This window comes from Ambystoma mexicanum, chromosome 8 (assembly GCF_040938575.1).
Source record: "Ambystoma mexicanum isolate Mex_15411 chromosome 8, UKY_AmexF1_1, whole genome shotgun sequence".
In the NCBI taxonomy this organism is placed as follows: domain Eukaryota; kingdom Metazoa; phylum Chordata; class Amphibia; order Caudata; family Ambystomatidae; genus Ambystoma; species Ambystoma mexicanum.
Window position 1 is genome coordinate 405,373,935 of NC_090929.1, and position 27,104 is coordinate 405,401,038.

Sequence of the window (27,104 nt, forward strand, 5' to 3'; positions counted from 1 at the left end):
GTGGAAGAGGATTAGATGGGGCCGAAGTAGGGTTTGCCCACTGAAGCAAGAGATTAACTGAATTTTCAGAAAACAGGGTAAAATAAAAAGATTTAGATTTAGAACACAGGTTATCAATCTCTGAAGGAAACGAAGAGGCAAAGTAAGAAGGAGAAGAATTCAATGAGGGGTTAAGAGGGTGAGGGTCCCGGAGATTAATAATAATAAAGAATAGACAAGGATAAGGTCAGAGCGTGGTTATAACAGATTCATAGTGGAGTTGTTTCTCATTAAATAATTACAGATCATTAGACGCATGAAGGGAAGAACCGGCCGTGAGCTCAGGAAGAACATTCTTCATACACGTTCTGCATGTTTTTAATCATTTGTTCATTTTATTTTCACATTCATTAAGTGCAAATTATAATATTGTACGATTATGCTATACATTTCTCATTTAAAAAAGTTAGTACCTATTAAAAAACGAACTAGAACAGGGCATGGCTCAAAGTGAGATAAAAAATGCAAAATCAAAACTATTAATCTTAACGAGGGGGGACAATGAAATGCAGAACATGATAAATAATATATCCTGAGAATGTTATGTGGCTGTGACAAGATATTGGTGGGGATGGAATCCTTACTAAAGAAAGTATGTTGGGCGGGTGTTGAAGGGCAACATAGGAAGAATGTCAAGAATAGCTGCAAGGAAGGCTTGATCTGAAAATGTGTCTCTATGGATGTCTGTGTACAGACCCTGGAATCTGAGTAGACTCTGCATACAACTATTTTCTATACTATCTAATATATTTTGATCAAAAAAGTGGATTGTTGCAGGACAAATACTTTAAAAACTATTCAGCAAAGCCTGAATTGTATCTGAAAGAGAGGTGGAATAACTAAAAAAAAATAGTGTGTTACTATTTATTTGCATTGATAAATAACCCGGGACATGGACCTATGATGATTAAGGGACATGCACGGTTGACTGGTGAAAATGGTATTTGCATTGCCCACAGCGGAAATGACAAGAACCACAATGTTGTTTCAGAAAAATAATGAAGGCACAAAAAGTATATTTTTTTAAGAGAACAATTTAAAATGCACAAATTGATTATCAATATAATATGAGAACGAGAATTCAGAGAAGGATTGTTTGTGAAACCCAAAGATCGAACCAAGGGAACACGTGTGAGAGATAGACCTGCAAAGTCAGGAAATCCAGTCTTTAGCAGAGGAGGCGAAGAAGAATATGGTAGAATAAACAAACTAACTTGATAGATTGATTTTGAGGAATTGGGTGGGCAGTCAGTCCTCATTGACTCCTCAGTAACTGAGTACAAGCCGGGGAACCACTTTCATAACTAAGAGTGGAGAAACCGAAATCCAACACAGATCTTTGAGTGGCCCCATGTATATACTAAAATACTAAGTGACAAGTTCAAACGGGTGTGCACACCACAGCTCCTGGGGAAAGAACCTGTCCTGGGGCATACCATCTTGACAAAATGGTCTTCACTCAAGAGGAAACTGAGGACCACACACACACAGGCATTGCCTCCCTTGTGAAAAGATGCAGCAAGATGAAGAGGTAACAACCAGTACTTGCCCACCCCATATGTTACAGGTTTGATACCATCCACCACATACAGTGTTTCTGTTTAGGTGTTATACAAGTGATGGACCCTAGACTATTGGTGCAGGGCAGGAGGTGCAGGGATTCTGGGGTTGCAGTTATGCCCATATTTGAAGGAACTTGTCAGATAAAGGCAAGCTAATAATCAAATGAAAATTGGCTTAGTCCCTGGGACTCGGGGTAGGTTCCTTAAAAAGAGCAAGAAGCTGATCCAATTTGGAAAAAGCTATGCAAAGCTTTGTGTGGAGGGGTGTGGCTTGTAGACGCATTGATTCAGGGAAGTTTGTAAAGCGCAATTGGGGAAGAGAAGCCGTACTAAAAGAATCAGAAATGGGATTCTCAGTATGGGAAGTATCCTCCGAAGGCTCCAAAAATGGCAAATATCCTTAAAAAATTAAACTTAGCTTACAGGGGGAATACATCACAAACATAAGCTTGAGAAGAATAGAGGACATTAAAGGGTTCTGTTAAAGAAAAGTAGTTCAATTAGTTTGGCTTTTATCCGAGAAATATTCACTATTTTGTAAGCCATGTTGAAGGAATGCAGAAGATCAGAAGCATCTAAATCGTCATACAGTGTTTAACCATTGTTTGTTTGAGCCTTTATGAAAGTTATTTGTTCCTGAAAATTAGAAGCTTTGACTTAAATAGGATGTTTGTTATATAGATGTGCATTGGGGTAATTACCGGCTGAGCTCAGCACCGGCACCGGCAGATTAAAAGTTGGGCCAAGTAAATTGATGTCAACAATGTTTGCTTTTACAAATAAATAGATTTTGTACTATTTATTTTCTGCAGAAAATGGATCTGTAATTTTGGCATTGGAGTTGTATGATATTAAGGGAGAAAGTTCATAAACACTGTCTGAAACTAATGCCAGGCAAGTTCTTTGACTTCGGGAAGAGCAATGATTGAACAACTATCTACAGCCGAAAACAATATACCTGAGAGCAACTTATGTAATATTCCTAAAACCTCTTTCAATTGTATGGAGGTGCTGTAGAGAAGTGAGTCCAAAGACAGACACCAGGGGTTATTATGATACATGATGATCAGAAATGCTCATTTCAATAGGGGAATGGCAACATGAGATCTTTCTTTGAGAAATTGTCAAATAAATTTGTTGAGGGAATGAATATGGACAGAAACTGTTTGAAATAACTTCAAATTTCATAGAATATCTTTTAAAAACTCATGTTTTGGAACCTTTCATTGGCTGAAACTGAAACGATTATGCAGAGATGTAACAATGCATTAGCTTTCAAAGTCCCATATACTTCTTCATGGGATAGTGAATCATGTGACGAAGAAGTCTATCAGACTTAGAAAGATAATGCGTTGTTCCATGTCTGCGTAACTTTTTTCTCTAGTTCACCATCTGATGAAGAAGTCTATGCCTAATTCATAGTTCTCTGCATATTGTTTTCAGTTAGTCCAATAAAAGGCTAGAAAAATGGCATTTTGTGTAAATGTAAAAGTGGACAAACACAGCGCCAAACATTTCATTGCACTGTAAAATAAGTATGATCAAATCACCCACAATTCAATTAATTAAGTAAAAGCTGGAATTAGACAGGAAAACATCAAAAAGATGCTTGTGTATAGCTGGCTCCAATGGTAGATACTTGAATAGAGAAAGGAAACCAAGATTTGAGCTATTTAAAAAAGAACATTTTCAGTTGTTTGTAAATGTTATGTCATCTCTATCATCTCTGTCATTATGTGGTGAGCTCTTGAATAACAAGGAATTGGAGATGTAAAATTGAAAATGGGATACGTTTTAACAACCCTTCTGTTCTTGATAAAATATCTAGTAAATATTGAAGAATTGTCCCAAGCACATATATGGCTTTGGACGCTCATGGGTGACTGTTGATTGTATTTTGAACTAAGTCGGCTTTAGCTGCAGCTGAAAGACCTGGATATGAAGATCCGTAGACGATCTAGGAAGCAGGAAGAAGCATGCACTAGAATGACAATCGGCTAACATCACATTTTGTAAAGGAAGAATTATGCAGTGGAAGAATAGCCAACTAAAATACTTAACACTTGTTAGCAACCAAAGTAAAATACTGGGGGGTTGTGGGTCAATACAAAATTGGAAAAATAACAAAGCATAGCATACATTGGTAATAAACAGTTACAAAATGTACAAATAAGAAGAGTCATGTTAACATAGCCAGTCCTTGCAGGTTTCTGCTTCTACAGGTTTGTTGTCATGTTGTATGGTATTACTTAATACACAAATATGCACATTTATTTTTCATTTGCAGGTAATTTAACTCATTTTCATTTCAGTGTCTTCCACGCTCAGTGGAAACATCGCCCCCTTTGAGAGGATTGAGGTCCCTCCAAATTCAATTGAAATCGGGGTTTCCGACTCTTGGTATGAACTGTGTTCTTCCTTTGACAGAGGTGTGTGTTCATCGATAGAAGGGCACACTCGCCATTCTTCTGCAGGTGGGCCTGTTATCCAGGGGCCATGGTCAGGGTTGCAGACATTCACAATACAAGTTACATTCACCTGGGGGGATACATTCCAAGAAGGGTCTGTGAAAAGAAAAAAGTAGAGAAGGTTTATATTTTGGGATCTTTTTTTGTGATTAGGTGATGCCCCAGACACTGATTTACTAATGATTGATTAAGAGAAGCATTGATCCCAGAAGGTAAAGTTATGATTTTAGGCCAATGTTCCGGTCACTGCTACCCCATGGGTTGCTCTTGAAATGATGCAGCATACAGATATATAAAATGCGACTCTACTTATTTCCTCACTCAAAAGAAATATTTTAAACATGCGTGAAAAGCTGGATATGAGTTTCTGACATATAAACCTCAATTCGGACATGTAGGACTTACCACTCTGGGTAACTACAGCAAAACAAAAGAGGTGATGGCTGGAAGGTTTAGAATTAACTTAACCTCTGGCATTGCTATGCGCAACTCTCAAGACCATCATTCTTTGCCACCCAGATGCAACACAGAAATGGCTGCCACCACACTGATAACAGTGCCCTTAATATCCTTGATGATGGTCATCCTTGCCTCCTGGTTCTACTTCACCGCTAAGCAGCAGTCAAAAGAGTAGATCACCAGAAACTCAATGAAAATCTACATCTCTGCATGGGGATCAGCGAGATCATCCTCAGCTGGTTCAAATCCTACCTTGCTAATCAACACCAGTCCATACAAATGGATTCCTCAGATCCCCAACTCTACCCATCACCCGTGGAGTCTTCCAAGGATACATCCTCTCCACCATGATCTTTAATGTTTACATGGAACCGCTTGTAACCCTCCTTGCTCCACAAAACAACCACATCCACCAATACGCAGATGAAACACAGCTCTACTTCAAAATATCCTCTATCCACAGAGTCAAGGACTGCTCCTATTGATCCAGTCCTGGATGTCCAGTTCTTACCTGAAACTCATCCTCTCCAAGACTGAATTACTACAACACAGAACACTCGGACATCCAGTCCTGGCTCTCTGCTATGCACCTTGATGGCTTCACACCCCAACTATGCTGGTGTCAATGCCCTTTTGGAAGACCTTCTGGCGACTACCCTGGCACCCCTGAGATGTGTCCTACATACTGTATCATGACTTATTAAAGGACTCTGCAAATTTTATCACATTGCCCCAACCCTCATCAGACTGCATTGGCTCCTGCTGCTAGCCTGTATAATCTTCAAGTCCTGCTGCATTGCCTATATGGCTATCACCCTGAAGTCCTCAAGCTACCTCACTGACAATCTCAGCATCTTTGGAGGTCTATGATCTGGCAGAAGTAATGACATGTGCAGGCTTTACTCCCTATGATTTAAAATCGCGGTGTTGCTTCATGAAGCCTGGTCTGTATTCAATAAATACCTTAATCCTGATAATAATAAAAAGAGAACTAAATTGAGGGCACTGGAATGTGTGCTAAACCTCCAGCACTAGAGAGAAGTAAGTTATCAAGTGCACAGTGGTACTATATGAATTCACAGTCATGCTCTTTGGCATTGAGTGTTCTACCAGGCCATCGCAGCACTTGCTCAATGAAGTCTGGAGAAAACTCCCATTAACAGGGCACATCCGTGCCCAAGAAAGAACATTGTTTTGAATCATAGGCTAGCATATCTTATTAAAAAAACGTCTATTTTGAAAGTTTGCATGAATAAAAGGACCTTGCATGACGGTCAATGTAAAAACCTGAATAATGACTTGCAATTTATTTTGACATATTAAGGTGATTGTGAACAACAGTACCATCCTATATATTCAACTCTCTATGGATGTCTGTGTACGTGCACAGACCCAACACGCACAGACATCAATACCTTCCGACCTGGCTACCTCCATCATTCCATTCTCTTCTAATAATCAATGTTAGGAAGAAAACAGCAGTTGAACCCAAATAGTGTAACAGATGTTGCTGCAATATCATCTCACATCCACATGTTGAGTCAGTCAGAATGAGAATATATACTTCAATGTTACAAAAGCTTTTATGTTATGGAGAGTGTTGTGAAAAATACAAAAATAGCACTAAGCCCAGTCTGCATTATCTACTAAGTGATTCGAGCATACAGCCCTTTTTTTTATCAAATACATATTTGCCAGGCATAAAGATGTGTGGTCATTCGTAGGTTCCCAAAATGCTCTTTGATTTCATGCAATTTATTGGTGCTACCTCTCCTCAGGCTTTTTATCATAGGGTAATTTTGAAATAGTTTCATGGGAAATAACGTACAAGGTTATTATAGGTTTTGATCACGTGCTTTGCTGAATAAGACATATGTAAATGTTTTATTAATACTACAATAAATGGTTAAAGTGATCATTAGAAATGAGTATTGCACAATCTGAAAAAGAGGCAATTTTCGAAGTTGGCACAGTAAAATAATTTCATTTTTTTTTAAATATCTTGGTTTGCTGAGACCACATACAATTATTCAGCTTAAACTGTACTTCCTTCCTTGCAAATGGACTGAAACCAGTGACCCGTTCCTTCTGTGAGCACATAAAACCAATTTAATGTTTAATTCTGAGACAAACATAGGGCATTATGGCTGGAGAACCAGATAGGGGGCACAAATAGAGAGACAGTGGAAAAGAGAGACAGGCAGAGAGAGATAGAAATACTGATAGAAGGTAAGGGAGAACCAGAGTGTAGGCACAGAGAGCACTCGTGTACCGGACTGCACTGACACATAGAGAACAGAGGCCGTAAGACCACACTAACAGAAGAAGAGGTAGAGGGAGACTGCGAGAGACAGTGAGAGAGAGACAGAGAGATGAAGAGAGGGAGATCGAAAAGAGATAGCAGGAGAGGGAGAGAGAAAGAAAGACAGACTGCATTTTCACACAGAAAGAAAAACAGGCCGCATTCACGGAGATGCTATGTTATGTTGATTTGTAGCACGCACGGCTACCACCCAGGGCAATCTCCAGACGCTCACGTGGCTCTGCAAGAAAGAGGATGGGGTTGGTTAGTTAGGGTAGAGGGATAGGATAGCTACAGAACCAGGAGAAACCAGCATCTGTGCGGGTTGGCTTGCAGATGTTTGATTTTGTGTACTGGCTTGTTGTATCCGTATGGGTAAGGCCCAATGGCTGGGTGTTTTCTATATGAATGTTATGTTGGAGTGTGTCTGTGTGTTTTAAGTGTAGAGTGTCTGGGATGGTTTGTATGTGAATGTTTGTTATGTTGGGGTGCATCTGTGTGAAATGTGTCAGATAACACAGACTGCATACCTTTCAACACATCTCTCACCCACAGAGATAAAGAATGATTCACACAGAGGTACCCAGAGACCGAGAGCAAGAGAGATAGAGAGAGAGAGAGAGAGAGAGAGAGAGAGAGAGAGAGAGATAAAGCGATGGATGCTACATCAGCGAATGATATCTCGGATACAGCTAGTAACCCCTATTATCTACATGGTAGGTAGTTTCCGGTAGGCGGTACTACATACCAGGCTGCAGTCAAAGTGTTTTGTGCTGTCAATTAAAGAGAGCGTATGGTTGTTTGATATTTTCTATTATATAAGATATTACAAAAATACAAAAATTGCTCTGTGAAAAATATGAAATCTGCATGATCATCCCATGAAACAAACTCCAGGTAGTCACTTCCTATTTGAAGAATGACCAGCAAAGCTAGAACCACAGTTCAGGAGAGAGTAGCAAAAAGCATTTAGTACTTCATGCAAATATGAAACCATGCCAAAGACTAGCTCAGCAGGCATAAAATACGATTCTACAACTCCCCAATCCTGTGTTTGGAAGAAAAACTGGTCCAAGTGGATCCTTAACTATGGACAGACATTAATCTCTGTGTCTAGCATGGGCAATATTTCTGCGGTACTGGCCCAAGTTCTGTTCCTGTTTTCTTTCCAACTGTTGACTTCAAGGTCCGAGACTGTTTTTGGAGTGAGCTCAGTAGGACTGGTTTCAGCTTGAGCACTGGCGCTCTGTGCACTGCTGATTGTTATTCAATCAGGTGGAGGGAGGTCATTTGACGGCCAGTTGGCATTGCCCTTGTGGGTGGGGGTGGGTTCTGCGGGGGACAGGGCTGGTTGTTTTTTTGTTGGTTTGGTTGGAGCAAAAATTCACGAATAAACTAGTTCACTTGGTCTCAACAGGCGGATGGCGGATTGTGTGGTCAAGCATACTGCTGAGGACCTGGGGAACACCAAGGTGTGGGGATGGGGATTAAGGAAGCCACTTACAATATTAGGGGGGCAACCTCCCTTGGTAAGATGAGGAAGCTACTATTGTACATGCAACAGCATGAAGCCAACATTGCATTTATACAGGAGACTCACCTTACTTTAGCCACACAAGGGAGGTGGGCTGAGCAATGGGGTTGCCACAGATCGTATTACTCCCTCACTGCATACTACAGGGGGGGTTGCTATTTTGATTCATTCCTCCCTTAAATTTCACCTCCTGCGGTTGGCCAAGGATCAGGAGGGGGGCCCTGATGCTACCGGTGTCCTGGAAGGAGTTAAAGTGGTGATGGTGAACAAATACACTCCTAACTGGGATGACTCACATCTTTGCCACTGGGTCTTGTTCAACCTCGCAGACACTGACGGCGCCATGGTAATCTGGGGAGGGGGGTGATTTTAACACAGTATTAGACTCTACCAAAGACAGATCCTCTGGGGCAGTAAGAGATCTGTCCAGGGCGGCTCAGAAAGTGCTTGAGGTATGTGCTATGTTCGGGTTGGGGGATATTTGGCGACTGCATTATTGGACCAGTGGGACTTCACGTTTCACCCGTGGATGAATGGGTTGGCTTCACGCTTAGATTACATTCTCACCTCCAGAGTGGTGCAATTGAAGGTGGGGAAGTGGGATGTTCTCTCGAGGACCTTGTCTGATCACTCAGTGGTCACCCTAAACTCTCTTGTCGCAAGGAGGTCATGGGACACGTTGAAATGGAGATTTAAGCCAGAGGCTCTCAGAGATCTGGTTTTCTTTCAAGAAATAACGGAAGAAATATCTGGGTTCCGAGCGAACAATGCTTAGTCAGTGGACTCGCAGTGGCACCCTGTGGGAGAGTCTCAAGTGCTACATGAGGGGGGTATGATTGGCCAAAGAGGCAGGGGTTTTAAATTTGATCATGGCAGACTTGGCAGCCATAGTAACTAAGTTAAAAACACTGGAGCAGACATATCAGTCAAATTGGGATGCCATTGTGCTTGGGTGGATTCGTCAAGAAATGGATCAGGTTGTGGAGAGTGCACTGCGGGAGGTTATGTTTCTAGGTACAAATCATGTGGTGAGAAAATAAGGGGAAAGGCAGAATGCTGGGACTCTGCTGGCACGGCGGCTGTCGGACGAACAGAAACCCCAGCAGATCGATATCATTAGAGATTCTAGGGGCTTCTCCAACATGAGACAGGCAAAATAGCGGAAGCCTTTCACAGTATCATTGCAAACCTATATGCATCTCGCAATACACAGAGACGGGGGCCTCCATTCAGGGCTACCTCGACGATATAGAGATAAATTTGTTAGACGCCTCACAACGAGAAGTCCTCAATCAGGAAATGACTCTAGAAGAAATTCCCAAAGCCATTAAAGATCTTGCTGGATCTAATGCTCCTGGTCCGTATGGCCTTTCAGGTGAATTCTGCAAGGCTCATGCCAATATCCTGGCTCCTCTCCTCCTTCAGGTATATTCCAAATCGGTGGAGCAGGGTAGGTTTAACCCTACTCTACGGGAGGCAGCAATGACTTTACTCCACAAGAAAGGGAAGACCCTTGCGCCTTGTACCATCCAATCTCCCTGATCAATGTTGACAATAAAATATATGCCAAGGTACTGGCAAACAGGCTCGTGCTGCTGATGCCGGGTCTGGTACTCGCGGACCAGTCGAGCTTTATACCCAGGAAGAACACCTCGTATGGGCTGAGGGGATTCTTCGGGATTCTCTCTGCATTGGACTGGATACCCAGGCAGCAGCCATGTTATTGGACGCAAACAAAGTGTTCTACTCAGTTGAATGGCACTTCCTCTTCTCGGCACTGCATACATTTGGGCTAGGAGGTAAATGCATCTCCCTAGTGAAACTTCTCTATAAATCTCCAACTGTTAAGATTGTTTCAGGGGGGCACCTACCAGGTACAGTGGCAATGGAAAGGGAAACCAGCAAGGATGGCCTCTACCCCCACTGCTTTTCGCCCTGAAAATGGAGCACCTCACTGCTGCACTTTGAGGGGAGCATCTCCATCGGTGCATACAGCTTGGTCCACATAGGTTGATAGTTTCACTATACACAAACAATGTGGTTCTTTTCCTCAACAATCCTGCTGTCAATCTGGCCCCTGTAATGAGGCAAGTCAGTAAATTTGGGAAATTGTCTGGACTTAAGATCAACCACGATAAATCGGTGTTCCCTCTCATGGAGTGAACTGTGATCTTCTCTGATGAGTTTTCTCTCCGGTTGGAAAGGGACAGCACCAGATATGGTATTGTTGTGTCGAGGGATCATGAGCTTGTATTCCATGAACACTATAGGAAACCGATCATGTCTCTCAAGGACCATCTGCAAAAGTGGTGCAACCTACACCTGTCTCTAATGAGGTGGCAATTTAGTTTACTTTACTTTACTAGATTTGTATCACGCACCACTGACAGGAAGGCTTAAGGGCACCAACAAAACAAAAGGTATGACAAGACAGACACAGAAAAGATCAGAGCAGACAGAGACCGAAGGAGTCTATTATTGCAGGAATAGGACTTATTACAGGGTTGGAGCGAAAAACCTATCTAAACAAAAATGTCTTAAGTCTCTTTCTGAACAAGGCTGTTCAGCTTTCTTCTCTGAGGTCCAAGGGGATTGTATTCCAGGCAGCGGGGGCTGCTACAAAGAATGCCCCTTTTTTTACTTGTGACATTCTACAGGCTGGAGTTCTTAATTGAGTAGTATTATTCGATCAGAGGTTATGTGTATTAGATTTTAATTCTAGCACTTCCCTAAAATACAGTGGTGCCAGGCTTTTCAGACACTTATGAATAATCAAAAGGAGGCGAAAAGTAATTCTAGCTTCCATAGGTAAGCAGTGCAAGCTCATTCTGGCTTTAGAGACGTGGTCTCTCCTATTGAAGTCTATCATGATTCTGATGGCATTATACTGCACAACTTGAAGCCGGCCCATATCGGATTTGGGCACGCCAACTAGCAGACTGCTACAATAGTCAAGCCTAGAACCCATCATGGTTCTGGCTAATATCTCTCGGTTGGCTCTTGAGATAAAAGGCTGTGCATGCGCCATCAGTTTTATATAGTATGAGGCAGAGGAAACCACACCTTTGCCTTCATATTGAGATTATGATCAAAATAGACCCTTAGGGTCTTCACTTTGTTTTAAGTTTTTATGATGCAGCCATCAATTTTAAACTGTGCATATTCAGTTCCCATCTTGCAGGTTTTTTTTTGCCTCTCTACCAACCAGCATCAACTTTTTTGCCGGTATTCAGAGCAAGGCCATTATTACACATCCATCTCTGTATCAGTCCATATATCCTATTGATAGTGATCTCATCCTCAGAAAAATTGCCAGAGAGAGGGATGACACATTGTGCGTCATCTGCGTAATTTCTATGAAATTAAGAAAAGGGATGGTGAAGATATTGTAAAATACAGGAGACAGGCAGGCCCCCTGTGGTACTCCTTGTAAGAGCTCAACTGATTTTGCATCCGTCGTTGTGCTACTAACTCGACGACATTGTCGATTGCTGAGAAATGATTCGACCCAGCAGGCCACTGACCTTGAGAACCCCAACACCTCCTTCAGCCTGGAGATCAGTAATACATGATCTACCAGGTCGAAGGTGGTGCAGGGGTCAAGTAGCATAAGCATGTCCGTCTGCCCATTATCCATAAACCAAAGATGTCTAGACTTTAGGTCCAAAAGGGCGGTCTCCGTACTATGGTTCTCCCTAAAACCTGACTGCCATTTATTCAATATAATGTTAAGTTTAAGATGAGGCATAACTTGAGTGTATGCTACACGATCAAGAATTATGAGCAGGAATGGGGAGTTAGAGATGGGCCGATAGTTCAGCGGGTTCAATGGGCATAGACCGGTCTTTTTCAGGAGAGGTGTGATCCATGTATTCTTAATACCAGTTGGAACATGATTTTCACTGAACGAGGCATTCACACATTTGCACAGGGTGCTAATTAATACAGGGGAACATGTTTTTACAGTCATTGCAGGGCATGCATCCCCCTTAGAATTGGTCGGCTTCAAATTTTCTGTTATCAGCGCCAGTTCAGATTCAGTCACTGATCTGAAGACACACCGTTCTTCTGGTTTCCACAGCTTTTGGGTAATGTCTATGGTTTTCTCGTCGCTGCATACCATCGCTTTCTTTGCCTGTTCAATGTTATCTTTAATCGTGTTTAGTTTACCAAACATGGCATGCTGAATCGAGGTGGACCATTCAGCATCCCTGATAATACCTTCTGCTACTGGTGGTCAAGATGGTTATACTGCCGCGCTTTTTGTATCTTTTCCAGAACATCCCATTATATCTGCCAGTGGTCTTTTTTACACGTCTGAGGAGGATTCTCTCAGAGATTCTATGGGCTGACAAGCATCCCCAGGGTGAAATGGTCAACATTGTCTCAAACTTTTGCCGGGGGGTCTGGCCTTGCCTGATTCTGAACGTTACTACTGGGCGGCACAGGCTCACAACTTGTCTTTCTGGTATGCCACTAATTTCATTAGCCTACATGTGCAAGTGGAGAAGGGTCTAGAAGCCCCTGATCTGCTGAGGACAGTGATCCTTCAACCATGCAAGCGTAGGCCGGTATCCAGTGATATTGTACAGAATACCTGTGTCATCTGGCACAGAATAGCTGACAAACTGAAGGCTGGATTGTAATACTCTCCTTTAATAATGGCAAGATATGTGGCTGGGATGGGAATCATGAGTCAATAGGCATAACTACATTTAATGGCCACGATAAGGGTTAACGTACTGGAAGCCCTACTTTCTGATGGAACATTTCTGTCTCTGGAATAGCTCAAGGAGAGGGGTGGGCCGTCTCCACTGGACATTTTCATGTACTTCAGGTGACGGAATGAACTCAAAGCGAAATTCCCCTCTTTGCCAGCACAGCCTCCAATTTGCTCTCTGTTGCACTTGGCTATTCAAGCTCAAGGAGATGGCCAATTGGTTTCTCAGCTGTATAACAACCGCCTGACTAAGCTGTCATGGGATGGGGAGGGACCCAAGCACAAATGGGAAGGAAATCTGGGTAGGGAGATCGCAGAAGAAAATTGGAAGTACATACTACTCTAGATCAAAAAGGTTTCCTTGAACTGCAGATTCAAACTAATACATTTTACCTATGTGCACCTGACCTTCCATATCCCTGCCAAGCTCCATAGTTATTACCCTGCAATGCAGGATGAATGTGTGCATTGCAAGGCGAGCCCTTCTGATTTTGTACACTTAGCGTGTGGCTGTCTGCGGTTTGCTGGGTTTTGGGAGGAGGTACTTCGCAGGGTTTCTCTCATTGTTGCTGAACAGATTAAGCTGGAACAATTGGTGAGCCTGTTGGGATGCAGGAGGGCCCTACCTACACAGTCCCGTCGATTAGCCAGGCTTCTGATGGTGCTGGCATGAAGAATAGTGGCCATGTCATGGGGGAAAGGGGCTGCACCTCGGGTCTCGCTATGGTTGGAAGATGTAGCTTACTGCTATGATCTGCATGTAGCCTTTATAGGCACAATGCCCCTTCATGCGTGGCTGCCTGACATTTGGGGACCATATGTACAATATCTACTGACGTCTCCAGATGTATCTTCTGAGGGCACTGATTGGTTGAGACTTCTGTACGGAATGACATATGGTTGATGATTTGTTCCTGTGATTTACTGCTGTCATATACGTTGCTATGTGGATGCTCCATGGTTGTCATAGTCTCTTTTTTTCTTTTTTCTTTTTGTTACCTGTTACAAAAATGCAATAAAAAAGTGTTTTTAAAAAGTGTGTAAGATGCCAGCAGCGCATTGCCTAGCAACATACTATGAAGCACTGAGCTTCTCCAATATAGTAGCTGCCTCTCCAGGCAGATTACGAAGGAGGAGCATATTAAAGGGAACGGAACGTAATCGTGAAGAAGTTGGCCTCATAAGCAAGTGTCTTCACCAGAGAACGAGCATGAATTAATCTCTAAGTCTTTCATCAGTTTGCTGTCCAAAGTTGCAGGGTCTTGCCAGGCCCCTTACAGCGGTAATTAATTGTTACACAGACTCATCTTCCCTCTGTAGTATCCTTCCCCCAAATTTGTATCTTTCAAATATGACACTTGTTTTGGTCTCATAGTGTCTGTCCATTTTGGCAATACATTTTTCATATTTGTTTAGGTCAACTGACTCTTCCAGTTTGAGGTCAGGGAGGTTGTCAAATTATTCTTGACTAAGAGTGCCCAGATAATGCATCAAGAGGGAATTCTTTCTTTCCACCCCACAGTACGTGCCACACATAGCCATGGCGTAATGCTCGAAAGAGTTCTTTCAGCGTTTCCAAGGCACAGGATTTGGAAGAAATGTAATGGGGGAGGTATGTTTTTCAGTGTTGTACTGGGACTCTCTCTACCGTCTCCAGCCCCTTGTATGCCTGAGAACACTTTGATCAATGTGTTACTGTTCAATATGTCGTCGCTTTTTCTTTCTTTTTATTTGGTGCAACACTTTTTTTTTGTGTATAACATTAGGTTGAATTTTACTTTGACCTTCTATGTCCCGCTGTGCAGGGACAGCAAAATTAGAGAACATTCCTGGTCTAAAATCCACAGAAGAAAAAGGAATCTAACAACAGAATCTATTTCAGTTAAATCTTTAAGTAACAAAGCCACAGCACAACCAAGGCAAGAACAAACAATCCAGCAAATGAGCAGGCAGCAATGAGGAACACAATGACTTTTCAGAAGGGGAGTTGCAGATGTGTCACAGTGGTTCACTTTGCAAACAGTAACAGTTGCCCAGCTCTTGAAGTTAAGTGCTACATATGCAAGAAAGAGGATGGGACATCTAACAAATTGTTTAAGGTCACAGGCTATTAACCTCATTGGCAAAATGTACGAATATGCTAAGGAAGTAGTATTTGCATTAGGTGACGAGAGCAAGAACTAGATAGACCAAGGGATGTAGTGAAGATCCATGGACAACCGATTGCAATGATGATTGATTCAGGTGCAAAGTACACCTTAATGCTGAAGGCACTCTTTGGCTGACTATTTCCAGAGGATGAATAGATGGAAGTAGATATTAGACCGGTAGCGTATGGCGGTGCAAAGATAAGCATGGTGGGCTGGTTCATGGGAAGTTTCAAATTTAAAAGATCTGCCTCAGGAAAAGTCTATTTTACGGAAAGAGGATCCATTCCCTTGCTTAGTTTGCTCCAACAGAAAGAAAATGGAAACCAAGTTCAATCCCAATGCAGCTGAGACAGTGATGTACTGTGATGATAAAGAAATGCAGAAATTATTCAGTTAGAAAGCAGGATGCATGAAGGGATTTGTGCATCAAATCAGGTTGTGTCAAGGTTCCAAGCCTGTGGTGCACAAGGTTAGAAATGTTCCCATGTCTATCAGAGAACAAGTAAAGGAAGAACTAAGCAAGCTGGAAAGTGAGAGAATTATTGAGGGAACAGAGGCTTTGGCATGGGTTTCTCCTTTGGTTATTGTGGAAAAGTCTAATGGCAAATTGAGGCTCTGGGTGGATCTCCTCTCCCTCAACAAAGTGTGGTACCTTGATCACCATCCTTTACCAAACATAGCAGAGACTCTTGCAACATTAAGAGATGTGCGTGTATTTTCTTCATTATATCCCCTCTGCTTATCACCAGATAAGACTTCACACACGTTCTAAAGAATTTACAGAGTTCATCACACCTGAAGGCCTTTTTCAATTTGTGTGCATGCCTTTCGGCCTGGCATCGGCCGGATCAGTGTTCCAGAGGATCTTATTTCAAATCTTCTGAAATGAACCAGGTGTCTTATTCTTCCAGGATGATGTTTAGTGTTTGGTGAGGACCAAAAGACACATGATGAAAGGTTAAGAAGAGTGATATAACCGTTAGTGGGGAAAGGTCAGACTTTAAGTGAGAAAAAGTACACATTTAATCAGAGAGATTCACTATTTAGGACATACAATTTCGGCTAGGGCATCAATGTGAAGAAGAAGTTGGTTATCAACATTAAGGGAACACCTAAACCAAAAGCCAAAAAAAGTTTCTGTTCCTTTGATAGGAATGGCGGAATACTATTCCAAATTCATATAGCATTTTGTGGACAAAACACTAAATATGAAGTCTCTACTGAAAGATTGATCTAAATAGGAGTGGAATACCGAATGTGCCAAGGAATTTAAAAATGACCAAGACAGCTCTAGACTAAACACCATCTTTTAGTAACTTTAGAGTTGGGAGACAAACAATACTGTCGACAGATGCTAGCAGCACCGGTCTAAGCACATTGACCATGCAAATAATTCATCATAGTCTTTGCCTCAAGGCTTCCCAAGGGTACAATAAACAAATTATTCAACAATTTAGAAAGAACGTCTTGTGATTAAGTAGCCCATAGAAAAATGAAAAACATTTTTGTTGGGATCAAAATTCATAGTTCAAACTGATCACAAACCGCTGAGAGAGACACTACAGAATAAAGGACTCGACATAGTTTCCTGGAGAATAAGAAGATGGTTGATATCCCTCCAGGAATATATATTTGATGTGGAATATGTTCCTGGAAAAAGAAATGTACCTGCTAATTGTTTGTCACATGTGGTTACATATGGTGAAGAGGATGGGTTAGATGGAGAAAATTAAGAAGATAATTAATGTGTTTTGAGGGATATGGGTTGTTTGAACGAGGTCAATAAATTCACGGCAGAATTGACTGTAGGCGATTTTGCTGCAAATCTATTTGACCTTTGGCCAAGCAAGCCAAATCCCTGGCCCGCCAGCAGCCCTATATCCATCCCCCCTCCCCTACTTACCTTATTTCCATCCACTGGCGCTTCTCTTACACCCCTGCGACGTCAGTTTCATCCCTGCAACGTGGGTCAGAACTGATGCCACAGGGTCCCTTTCTCTGTTTTAAAAAAAAAAGACAAGTCCACTGCAAACCCTGTTCCTATTATAGAGAGCAAGAGGAGCGGGGAACACCCCGCAACCTCTGTTCCCCTTGTGCGCTAAATGGAACCGTATGGCCTAGATGTACAAATCTTTCATTGTACGATCATTTCATGCAGCCTAAATTCAGTCAACTAGGCCATACAGTAATTTATTTCTGGTCAAATTGGATGTTTCCGTTTTGAGTATTGAATACATTATGGTTTCTAAGGTTGAATGGGATGTAAGTCTTGAAAGAATGTGTAGTTGGAACGAATTAGGAGGGATCATGGATCATTAGAGATGAAATGCAACTGTGGGGTGAAAATGTCATGAGAGGGGACAGGAAAATATCTCCTTATGGGGTGCAGAAGAGAATTGTACAAGTGGCCCATGAGGGTCACCAGGGTATCACCAAAACCAAACAGAATGTTTGTGCAGGAGGTTGGTGGCCTGGCTGTGACTTGGAAATAGAGGGGGTTGTGAGAAATTTTATTTCACGTGAATTGAGTGTGATAAGTCTCAAGCCAAGAGAAAGTCCCATGACCCTTGTTCCAATTCCCTGCATGCCGTGTGAATGGGTAGGCATGGATATAGTTGGTCCAATCCAAAGTCGTGGTCTGCCAAAATATTGTATCATTCTAGTAGACATGTCAAAAAGGGTGGACGTGAGAATAACTAGGAGTATAACAACAAATGATCTCATACATTTTATGGAAGAAGTGTTTAAATGTGAAGGTTATCCGGAGGATGTTCTACTGATCCAAGGAGGTGTGTGGCTTCTGGAAGAACATGGTATGGTTAATACATTCACGTCAACACATCATCCCAAGCCAATGGGGTAACGGAAATATTTAACAAAGTGATGAGGGATTCTATAAGGTGGGCATGGGCCAACCAAGTACATTGGGAAAAAGCAGTTATGGACAGAATAGTAGTGCATAGGTACTCACTGCACATTTCTATGGGGTGGCCTTCTTTTGAAATGAGCTGGGGAAGAAAATGCAACAATAAATGGTGTCTACCTTGTTTGAATAGAGTGAACTGGGTCTGCCCATACCACAATTTGTAAAGTGGAAAGGGTTGGAGGTGGCATTCTCTTCTGAGATCCATAGGCAAAGCTTCCTCATGTAGTTTTAATGTGGGCAGATTACTCGTCAGCCACATCTGCACAGCTCTTTTTCACCTGCCAGACACCTAGTTCTCTGTTAGGGTGTTGCTGTTGAGGCTACGGGGATGATTTTGTTCTCACACTATGGATAAACCTGTTCAAGCCCAGGGCCAAATCCATTTTTCTTCTGGTTTTGGTTATAACGTGTACCAATACCAATATGTCAATAAGCACTAGAAAAACTGTTTTGGTTAATACATGTGATGCAGAATTGAAAGCACAAATAGCAATAAAGACAAGAAGTATGTCTCAAAATGCCTGTTTGTTCCCCCACATGCTCACTGAAAATGTATGTGGGGGTCGTAAATGTCACACCTTGCAATACTTGTGTATTGGCGCATTATAAATGCCATATCATATCATATCATATCACATGCCCCTCCAAGCTACCCTGCACAAACAATCTGGTCCCCTGTAGACAGCTTGTAAGATACATTCGGCCCTCTGGCAAAACTAGTTGTGCACCCCGGATCTAAGCGCACTTCATACCATCACCTCTCCCTATCGAGGCAATACAGCAGGTAATCTATACATCTGTTTTGTGGATTTCACAAAAATCTTTTGACACCATATCTCGCCCCCTACTCTGGTCGAAATTGGAAAAATGGGGTACAGACCCAACACTTTTATATTTTCTGATTTCGTTATATACAGCCACCTCTTTCGTAGTGCGCATTAACCAATTGTGCGAAGTTACAGATGAAATAACGACCAATGCTGGCCTTAAACAAGGATGTGCTTTAGCCCCATTGCTACATAACCTGTATGTCTCCGACATGGGTTCAGCCATTGAATCTACTCACACTTCCCTCCTCAAATTGATAAAATCCCAGTGCCCTGGATAGGGTACACGGATGACTCGATACTGCTTGACACAACCCTGATAGGTTTGCAGCGATCACTTGATGCATTAGCTGCCTATTCAGGTGCTATTTTCCTCAGAATTAATAGCTTAAAAACTACAATTATGATGTTTGGACCGAAATAAAAAACCAGACATTTAATTGGTTTTTAAAGGGGTCCCCCTTGAGATTGTGGATAACTATGTCTATCTGGGGGTCCCGATCTGTAACATAGCTATGCAGAGATTCTATAGTGATTTTGTGCAAGCAAAAGTATTGAAAAAATGGATGGTGCTGAAACGTTTTATTCGCAGGAGGGTTGGTCACAATATTGAGGGGCTAGTGTCCGTATATTGCAAAAGCATTCGACCAGGGATTTTATGTGCGCTTGCAGTACTTTCTGAGCCAACGACAAGCTGGTGAATGTAGACGGTTGCAATCTGTCCTTGGAGTTCCCTCCTCTGTCCCTGTGGAGGCGCTCCGTTGCAAGCTTGGGGTTCCCTCCATTCGCTCTCTCTGGTTAGATCAGCGCTGAAAGCTTTTTCTTGCCATCAGCACCTCCCCCCTCGGCGAATAACCTTCTAAGCTATCTAGCTAGACTATATTTACGGGAAGGCACTAACCCCTTTTTTATTCAGTTAAGTGTCACTGCTATGAGCCAGTTTTTAAATATTGATGTGGTCCCCAAAGAACTAATTTTAATGCCTAATTTATCGATTATTTAAAAGAAAGAAAAACAGCGATTTTGATTTCATGTCTAACATCTCTTATTTAAGCAATAAGGTAAATTATGCAACTTTTAGCACAAAGGGATTTCAACATGATCACCTCCCCGCTTACTTAACAAGAATATGTTCTTATTATCTTCGGAGATTCATTTCATACCGGCGTTTTAAGATTAGGAACATACTGGCTGTTGGATCAAATTATCACGCAAAGATAGGATTCGCCGCCTTTGTTGTTTGGAGCTTGGATCGGCACGTCATCTGCTTACATCATGCCCCTTTTTAAAACCTTGCTATATAAGGAACTATATCAGGCTTGTTTCTGATATCTGCTCCATTGAAGGTGAGCAGGTCTAGAGCTTGATCCATGAGGCTGAATGATATGATATGATATGATATGATATGATATGATATGATATGATATGGCATTTGTAATGTGCCTACACACAAGTGTTACGAGGCAAAGGAGGGGGAACAGAGGGAGGACAGAGACAACGATCTTAATAGGCCAGACTGACATTGAGATCACCGAACCCATTGTTTAGACAGCTGCAGCCCGTCATGTATGGAAGGAAGCGCTACACCTTATTGCCCTTAATAGCGGCGCCTAGAGTTTATACATTAATGTACATGCATTGTACTTTTGATCGCTATTAATTATATTTTGTGATTGCATGCACAGATTTTATATGGATTCGGAGTTTTAAAATGTTATTTTAATATGTTATTTATAGTCAGACTAACTGAAATTTGTTGTAATGTTGATTAAATTCAGTGCGAAAGGTTTGTAGTTAACCATATATAAGTTAAAAAGAAAATAGGCCTTTGTTAATATTTTTAGGGGTACGTTTTAAATACTAATTGGTCGATGGCATTGCTTACATTAAGAGTGGACAAAGGATAGGCGTTCTAGTATGTTAAGGTATTTGAGTTGGATTGTAATTGTATATGAAACTGTGTAAGGGTGATTGGAACAGTCTTGCGATCATCTTTTCTTGTGCTTGGAACACGTTCACGTTTTAAGCTCCAGGCTCATCACGGCTGGTGCATTAAGAAGCATGAAAGAGACTGCACTGCACGGGGAGAGGCAAGAAAAGTTGATACTTGTTATCCTTCCTCCTCCCCACACACGCCATGTTTATATTTAAATGGCCTGATTTTACACACAGGGGGCTCGTTTACATTTGGTGGGAGAATCGTGTGCGTTTGCCGTATTTCAATTGTATGTAAAATTGAACAGCAAACAATAGGGGCGAGATCCTTCTGCGCTAACTCACAGACACCCAATGGGATGTATGAATACTTTGGCCCTCATTACGATACTGGCGCTAAACCATGGCGCTATTAGCACCATGGTTGGTGCCGGTATCGTAACGAGTCCGCAAATGTTCAATGGGGAATTACCACCCCATTCCAAGGTTGGCGGGGCGGTAATTCCCCATTGAACGTTGGCCCTTCCCCATTCCAATTTTTGCCCCAGAGGGCTCAATGGGACTGGGGAAGGCGGTAAGTACGGTACCGCAAATTAGGGTACCGTACTTACCTCGAGAGTCCCTTTGCGGGTCCCTACTTTAACGCGTTCAGGTCGGGTCCCGCAAAGGGACCTCGTAGTAAGGCGCTAAGTGGTAAACGGCGCCGCAGGGTCGTAATGAGGCCCTATGCCTTGCTGTGTGGTTTTAATTTAGATTTAAACAGCAAAGAATAGGTCCTGGAAATGGGGCGCAATGTATGTGTATGTTTTCACGCATATAACGGCATGCTGACATGTATCTGCAGGGTGCGGACTTCAGGAGGATGATAAAAACAATACACAGGAAATATTGTGAGCGAGTGATTCGAGTGGCTGACGCAATTGGGCAGGACTTTTTTCCTGGCACAAGTCTATGATGAGAATTGCGTTTATTGCCAACCAGGGGCCAGATTACAGAAGCTGTGTATCGGTGCAAGTGCAATGTTTGCACGCTATTAGCACTAGGGCAAAGTTTGCGCTTTTACTAAAAACATTGGGACATATTAGAAAACCGTTGCACCCTGACAAGTGCAGTTTGGCATGTGATAAGCATTAGGGCAAAAATTGCCCTAGTGCAAAAAAGATACATTTTCACTATATTTTTATGCCATGCCAAAATTTGCCCTAGTGCGAATATAGAATGGTATTAGCACTAGGACAAACTTTTCCATAGTGCAAAAATGCATCAAAAATGCATCTTTTGTGCACTAGAGCAATTTTTGCCTAGGTGCTTATACCATGCCAAACTGCACTGGTCATGGTGCAATGGTTTTCTAATCTTTCCAAGTGTTTTTAGAAATAAGGTAAACTTTGCCCTAGTGTTAATATTATGCAACTTTGGAGTTGCACCAGTGCAAAGTTTCTGTAATCTGACCTCAGCAGTTTCTTTCAATTTAATGCATTTCAAATTGACGGATAATAACCAGGGACATCCCGATCTAGGCCAAAGACTCTGGATGGTACCCCTTATGATTTACTGTAATCTAGTCCTGCAGAAGGATTGGCGTAATTGATTGCTGTAGAGACCAAAACTTGAGTCACCCTTCAACAATTAAGGTTTGTTGAGCGTACCCAAATATTGTGGGTATAGTGTAATACGATTTGGCTGCAAACTCAATATGTTCGACGCATTAATCAAACATTGATAAAATATGGTGTGTGCTGCTATTGTGTCTTTAATTACGATTTTTATGTTTGAGGAAGCGCGTGTTTGTGTGTGTGTTTTTTTGCAAATGTTGGTTGTTACATTGCCCCAACGGAAAGCCATTTGCAAATGAGTGTGAGATCATCACTGCTGTTTCTGCTGGGGGCAATGATGTTTAATTAAGTGGGGAAAACACCCTACTTTTCAACTTGGTATTATTGCTGTATGATGAAAGAAAGTATAACAGGTGTGCCAGTACTGTCCAAATTAAATGATTAGCAGCAGTGGTAAGGAGTGCTCATTACTTTCCGGTTCCAAGTGTCGCTCTACAGCTGCTAATGTCCTGTACCTTGTAGCACAGTTATGGTCTCTCACTCACGCCAGTGAGCAGTATGCCTGCTCGTGATGGGAACTGTTGGCATCAGAGTGCATATTCAGTCAATCATTGCCTTCTCTGCTGATGTGAAGTGCTGTGGTATGTCTCACTACACACCAGTGGACGGTATGCCTGCTCGTGGTAAGAATTGTTGGCATCAGAGTGCATACTCAGTCAATCCTTGTCTTCTCTGCTGGTGTAAAGTGCTGTGGTGTCTCTCACTACTCACCAGTGGGCAGTATGCCTGCTCGTGATGGGAACTATTGGCATCAGACTACATACTCAGCCAATCATTGCCTTCTCGGCTGGTGTGAAGTGATGTGGTCTCTCTCACTACACACCAGTGCACAGTATGCCTGCTCGTGGTAAGAACTGTTGGCATTAGAGTGCATACTCAGTCAATCTTTGCCTTCTCTGCTGGTGTAAAGTGCTGTGGTATCTCTCACTACACACCAGTGGGCAGTATGCCTGCTCGTGGTAAGAATTGTTGGCACCAGACTGCATACTCAGCCAATCCTTGCCTTCTCTGCTGGTGTGAAGTGCTGTGGTATCTCTCACTACTCACCAGTGCACAGTATGCCTGCTCGTGGTGGGAATTGTTGGCATCAGAGTGCATAGTCAGTCAATCATTGCCTTCTCTGGTGATGTGAAGTGCTGTGGTATCTCTCACTACACACCAGTGGACAGTATGCCTGCTTGTGGTAAGAATTGTTGGCATCAGAGTGCATACTCAGTCAATCCTTGTCTTCTCTGCTGGTGTAAAGTGCTGTGGTATCTCTCACTACACACCAGTGGACAGTATGCCTGCTCCAGGTAAGAATTGTTGGCATCAGAGTGCATAATCAGTCAATCCTTGCCTTCTCTGCTGGTGTAAAGTGCTGTGGTATCTCTCACTACACACGAGTGGACAGTATGCCTGCTCGTGATGGCAATTGTTGGCATCAGAGTGCATACTCAGTCAATCCTTGCCTTCTCTGCTGGTGTGAAGTGCTGTGGTATCTCTCACTACACACCAGTGCACAGTATGCCTGCTCGTGGTGGGAATTGTTGGCATCAGAGTGCATAGTCAGTCAATCATTGCCTTCTCTGCTGGTGTGAAGTGCTGTGGTATCTCTCACTACACACCAGTGGACAGTATGCCTGCTTGTGGTAAGAATTGTTGGCATCAGAGTGCATACTCAGTCAATCCTTGTCTTCTCTGCTGGTGTAAAGTGCTGTGGTATCTCTCACTACACACCAGTGGACAGTATGCCTGCTCCAGGTAAGAATTGTTGGCATCAGAGTGCATAATCAGTCAATCCTTGCCTTCTCTGCTGGTGTAAAGTGCTGTGGTATCTCTCACTACACACGAGTGGACAGTATGCCTGCTCGTGATGGCAATTGTTGGCATCAGAGTGCATACTCAGTCAATCCTTGCCTTCTCTGCTGGTGTGAAGTGCTGTGGTATCTCTCACTACACACCAGTGGACAGTATGCCTGCTCGTGATGGCAATTGTTGGCATCAGAGTGCATACTCAGTCAATCATTGCCTTCTCTGCTGGTGTGAAGTGCTGTGGTATTTCTCACTACACACTAATGGACAGTATGCCTGCTCATGGTGGGAATTGTTGACCTCAGACTGCATACTCAGTGAATCCTTGCCCTCGCTGCTGGGATTACCTGGAAATTCCAGAACTAGTTACAGACTACAGATTGTATGCTGCATGTTCAGTTTTCACTAAGCACTTCAGTAATGTGTTTTATTTGTACCCACTCCAAGACACATTTTATTGATCTTGAAAGAATGAAATACCACAAGTCTGGGGTTGAGTTTTGTGCCAACTAAAGACGTTTCCATGCGCATGGCTATTATTGCAATTCAAACAAATGTCGCAGTTGGTGTGGGGCAGAAAAGGGGCTTTTGACCCCATCCCCTTGAGAAAGCAGTTAAAGATATTGCCCCACGCTAGGTGCCCACAGACTTATCCAGACGACAGGAGATTGTCTGTGACTCGGAGGCGGATTTATCCCGTGACTGTTTGTTTCATTGAATTGGAAAATCTAGATTTGGAATATAGCTTTGCTAATAGCCCTGATTAGAAAAAGACACTGGTGTGTCGAAACACGTGTTATCCAGAAAGGGCAATACAATAAATACCAACTTTCTCACCAGTCTTCAGTGCGGCGCAGTTCCTGAAGTATGGAGCAATATCTTTAATTGAAAGAATGAAAGACTGAATCACCTAACTGGGTAATCAAAACGGTGAGGTTCAGGCCTGCATGCACGATGTAGCCGGGAGGTTAGCTGAAGCGCACACATCACCTTGGCAACCAGGTGATGCTTTGCGCCAAGGGTTGGATACTTGATTCCTGCTGACGCAGTGCTTCACTCCTCAGTTTAGAAAATTCACCACCCGGAGTGGGCAATATTAGTGGTCTATCATGGCCAAAAGAGGGATACCGGAAAACCCCCTTCAGATTATTATACACCTGTACTCCAACAACATAGCAAGGGTCCGCAGGGGTTTGGGTGGAGAACTAACTGAACCCTTTGCTGTAACAAGAGGTGTGAGACAAGGGTGTGTTCTCGCCCCACTTCTGTTCCTTCTATATATTGATGAAGTTGTACATCATGTCAGGCGAAGGAGTCTTGATCAGCCCAAACTAGTTTCGGAACCCTTCCCCATTCTCCTCTTTGCAGATGATTCCATCCTTCTATCGACATCCAGAAGAAGCCTAGAAATTACTCTGAAAGCCTTTGTTGAAAAGAGGACGGATTTACAGATGGGAGTTGATATTGGGACAACTAAGGCTATGGTCTTCCTGGCAAAATTAAAATAACTCACCAAAATACATCTTTACATCAATGGTAACCCCCTGGAGCAAGTGCGTAGCTTTGATTAACTCGGAGTAAGATTACAGGACTGGGGAGGCTGGATTCCACAGCTAGCTAAGTCAAGTGCAGCACTGGACAAATATAGTGGCGCAATCTTGAGATTTTTTCTCAAGCATGGACGGGGGACTATTTCACCTGCCCTGACCATATATAGCACACAAGCAAAGGCTGCAGCACTACATGGAGCTGAGATTGGGGCCAAACCACGGTTGAATAGTTGAATGTGGTAGAGAGAGGCTTCCTTAAGCGATTGCTTGTCTTACCACTGCCATGCCCAGGCATACCAATTTATTTAGAACCCGGGCTCAATGCAATATGTGTTGATTACGCTCCTAGGCCTGCTCTATATTAGTTCAGGGCATGGACCACAGCAGAGTTTGGGGTGCATCGTGAGGCCATATCACATCTGCTGGAATTAGGGGGTGGCCGCTCCCTGCTCTGGTTTGTATATGTTAAGGGGTACCTGACTAGTCTTTACGTGGACTCCTATTGGTCAAATCCATTAGACATACCACCAGGCTCTGCTAACAGGTTAAAGAGCATGGTGCAGGAGGCAATCATAGAAGATATGATCAATGGCTGTGGTAATTTGGTCACGGGAGACCATTATTTAGAATGCAAACAGTACCTGGGGTTCGAACACTATTTGTATGTGGTGACACCACCCTATGCGAGATGCCTGTACACAAAGTTTAGGCTGGGCCAACATTTGGCTTACCGTACATGCAAATGGGAAGTGGGGAGGAATGACATTTCCCAGGGTTGTGGTAAGGCTAAAGAGACCCTTTGCCACTTCTTGTTATTCTGAGAGAACATGAGGTATGAGGAACAAATATCTAAAAACAATTTGTAATAATTTTATACGTAAAACAAAGGTTGCTCTATTATTGTTCTGACAATATTGTTATTGTTGTCTACAGGAGGATAGCTCAGGGGAAAAGCGCTTGTCTTGGAAGCAAGACGATGCAGAGCAACACAGGTTCGATCCCCGGGTCCGCGCTTGGAAACCTCTGGGAATTAATAACCCGTTACATTTACTATTACACTGCTGGAATATCAATACTGTATATTTAGTGGCGTCCTTCCTCTCTGAGGCATGGTGTGTGTGGTCCAAGGTTCTAAATAGTGCTGGGCCTAAATAATTAATTGGTGTTATTGTAGAGATGGCTGTCTGGGTTCTGCACATACTACGAGTCGACCGAAAAAAAC

General features: G+C 42.7%; 1 protein-coding gene across 1 annotated transcript in view; it reads right to left on the reverse strand.

The window, feature by feature from the left end:
- Positions 1–345: 345 nt before the first annotated feature.
- The window catches only part of LOC138471996 (tumor necrosis factor receptor superfamily member 1B-like), a 340,373-nt gene continuing 313,614 nt past the window's right edge, over positions 346–27,104 (reverse strand). Inside the window, exon 10 of the mRNA XM_069609902.1 lies at positions 346–4,165. Within this exon, the coding sequence (XP_069466003.1) occupies positions 3,894–4,165 (272 nt within the window). The 3' untranslated portion in view covers positions 346–3,893. The remainder of the gene's footprint in view (positions 4,166–27,104) is intronic.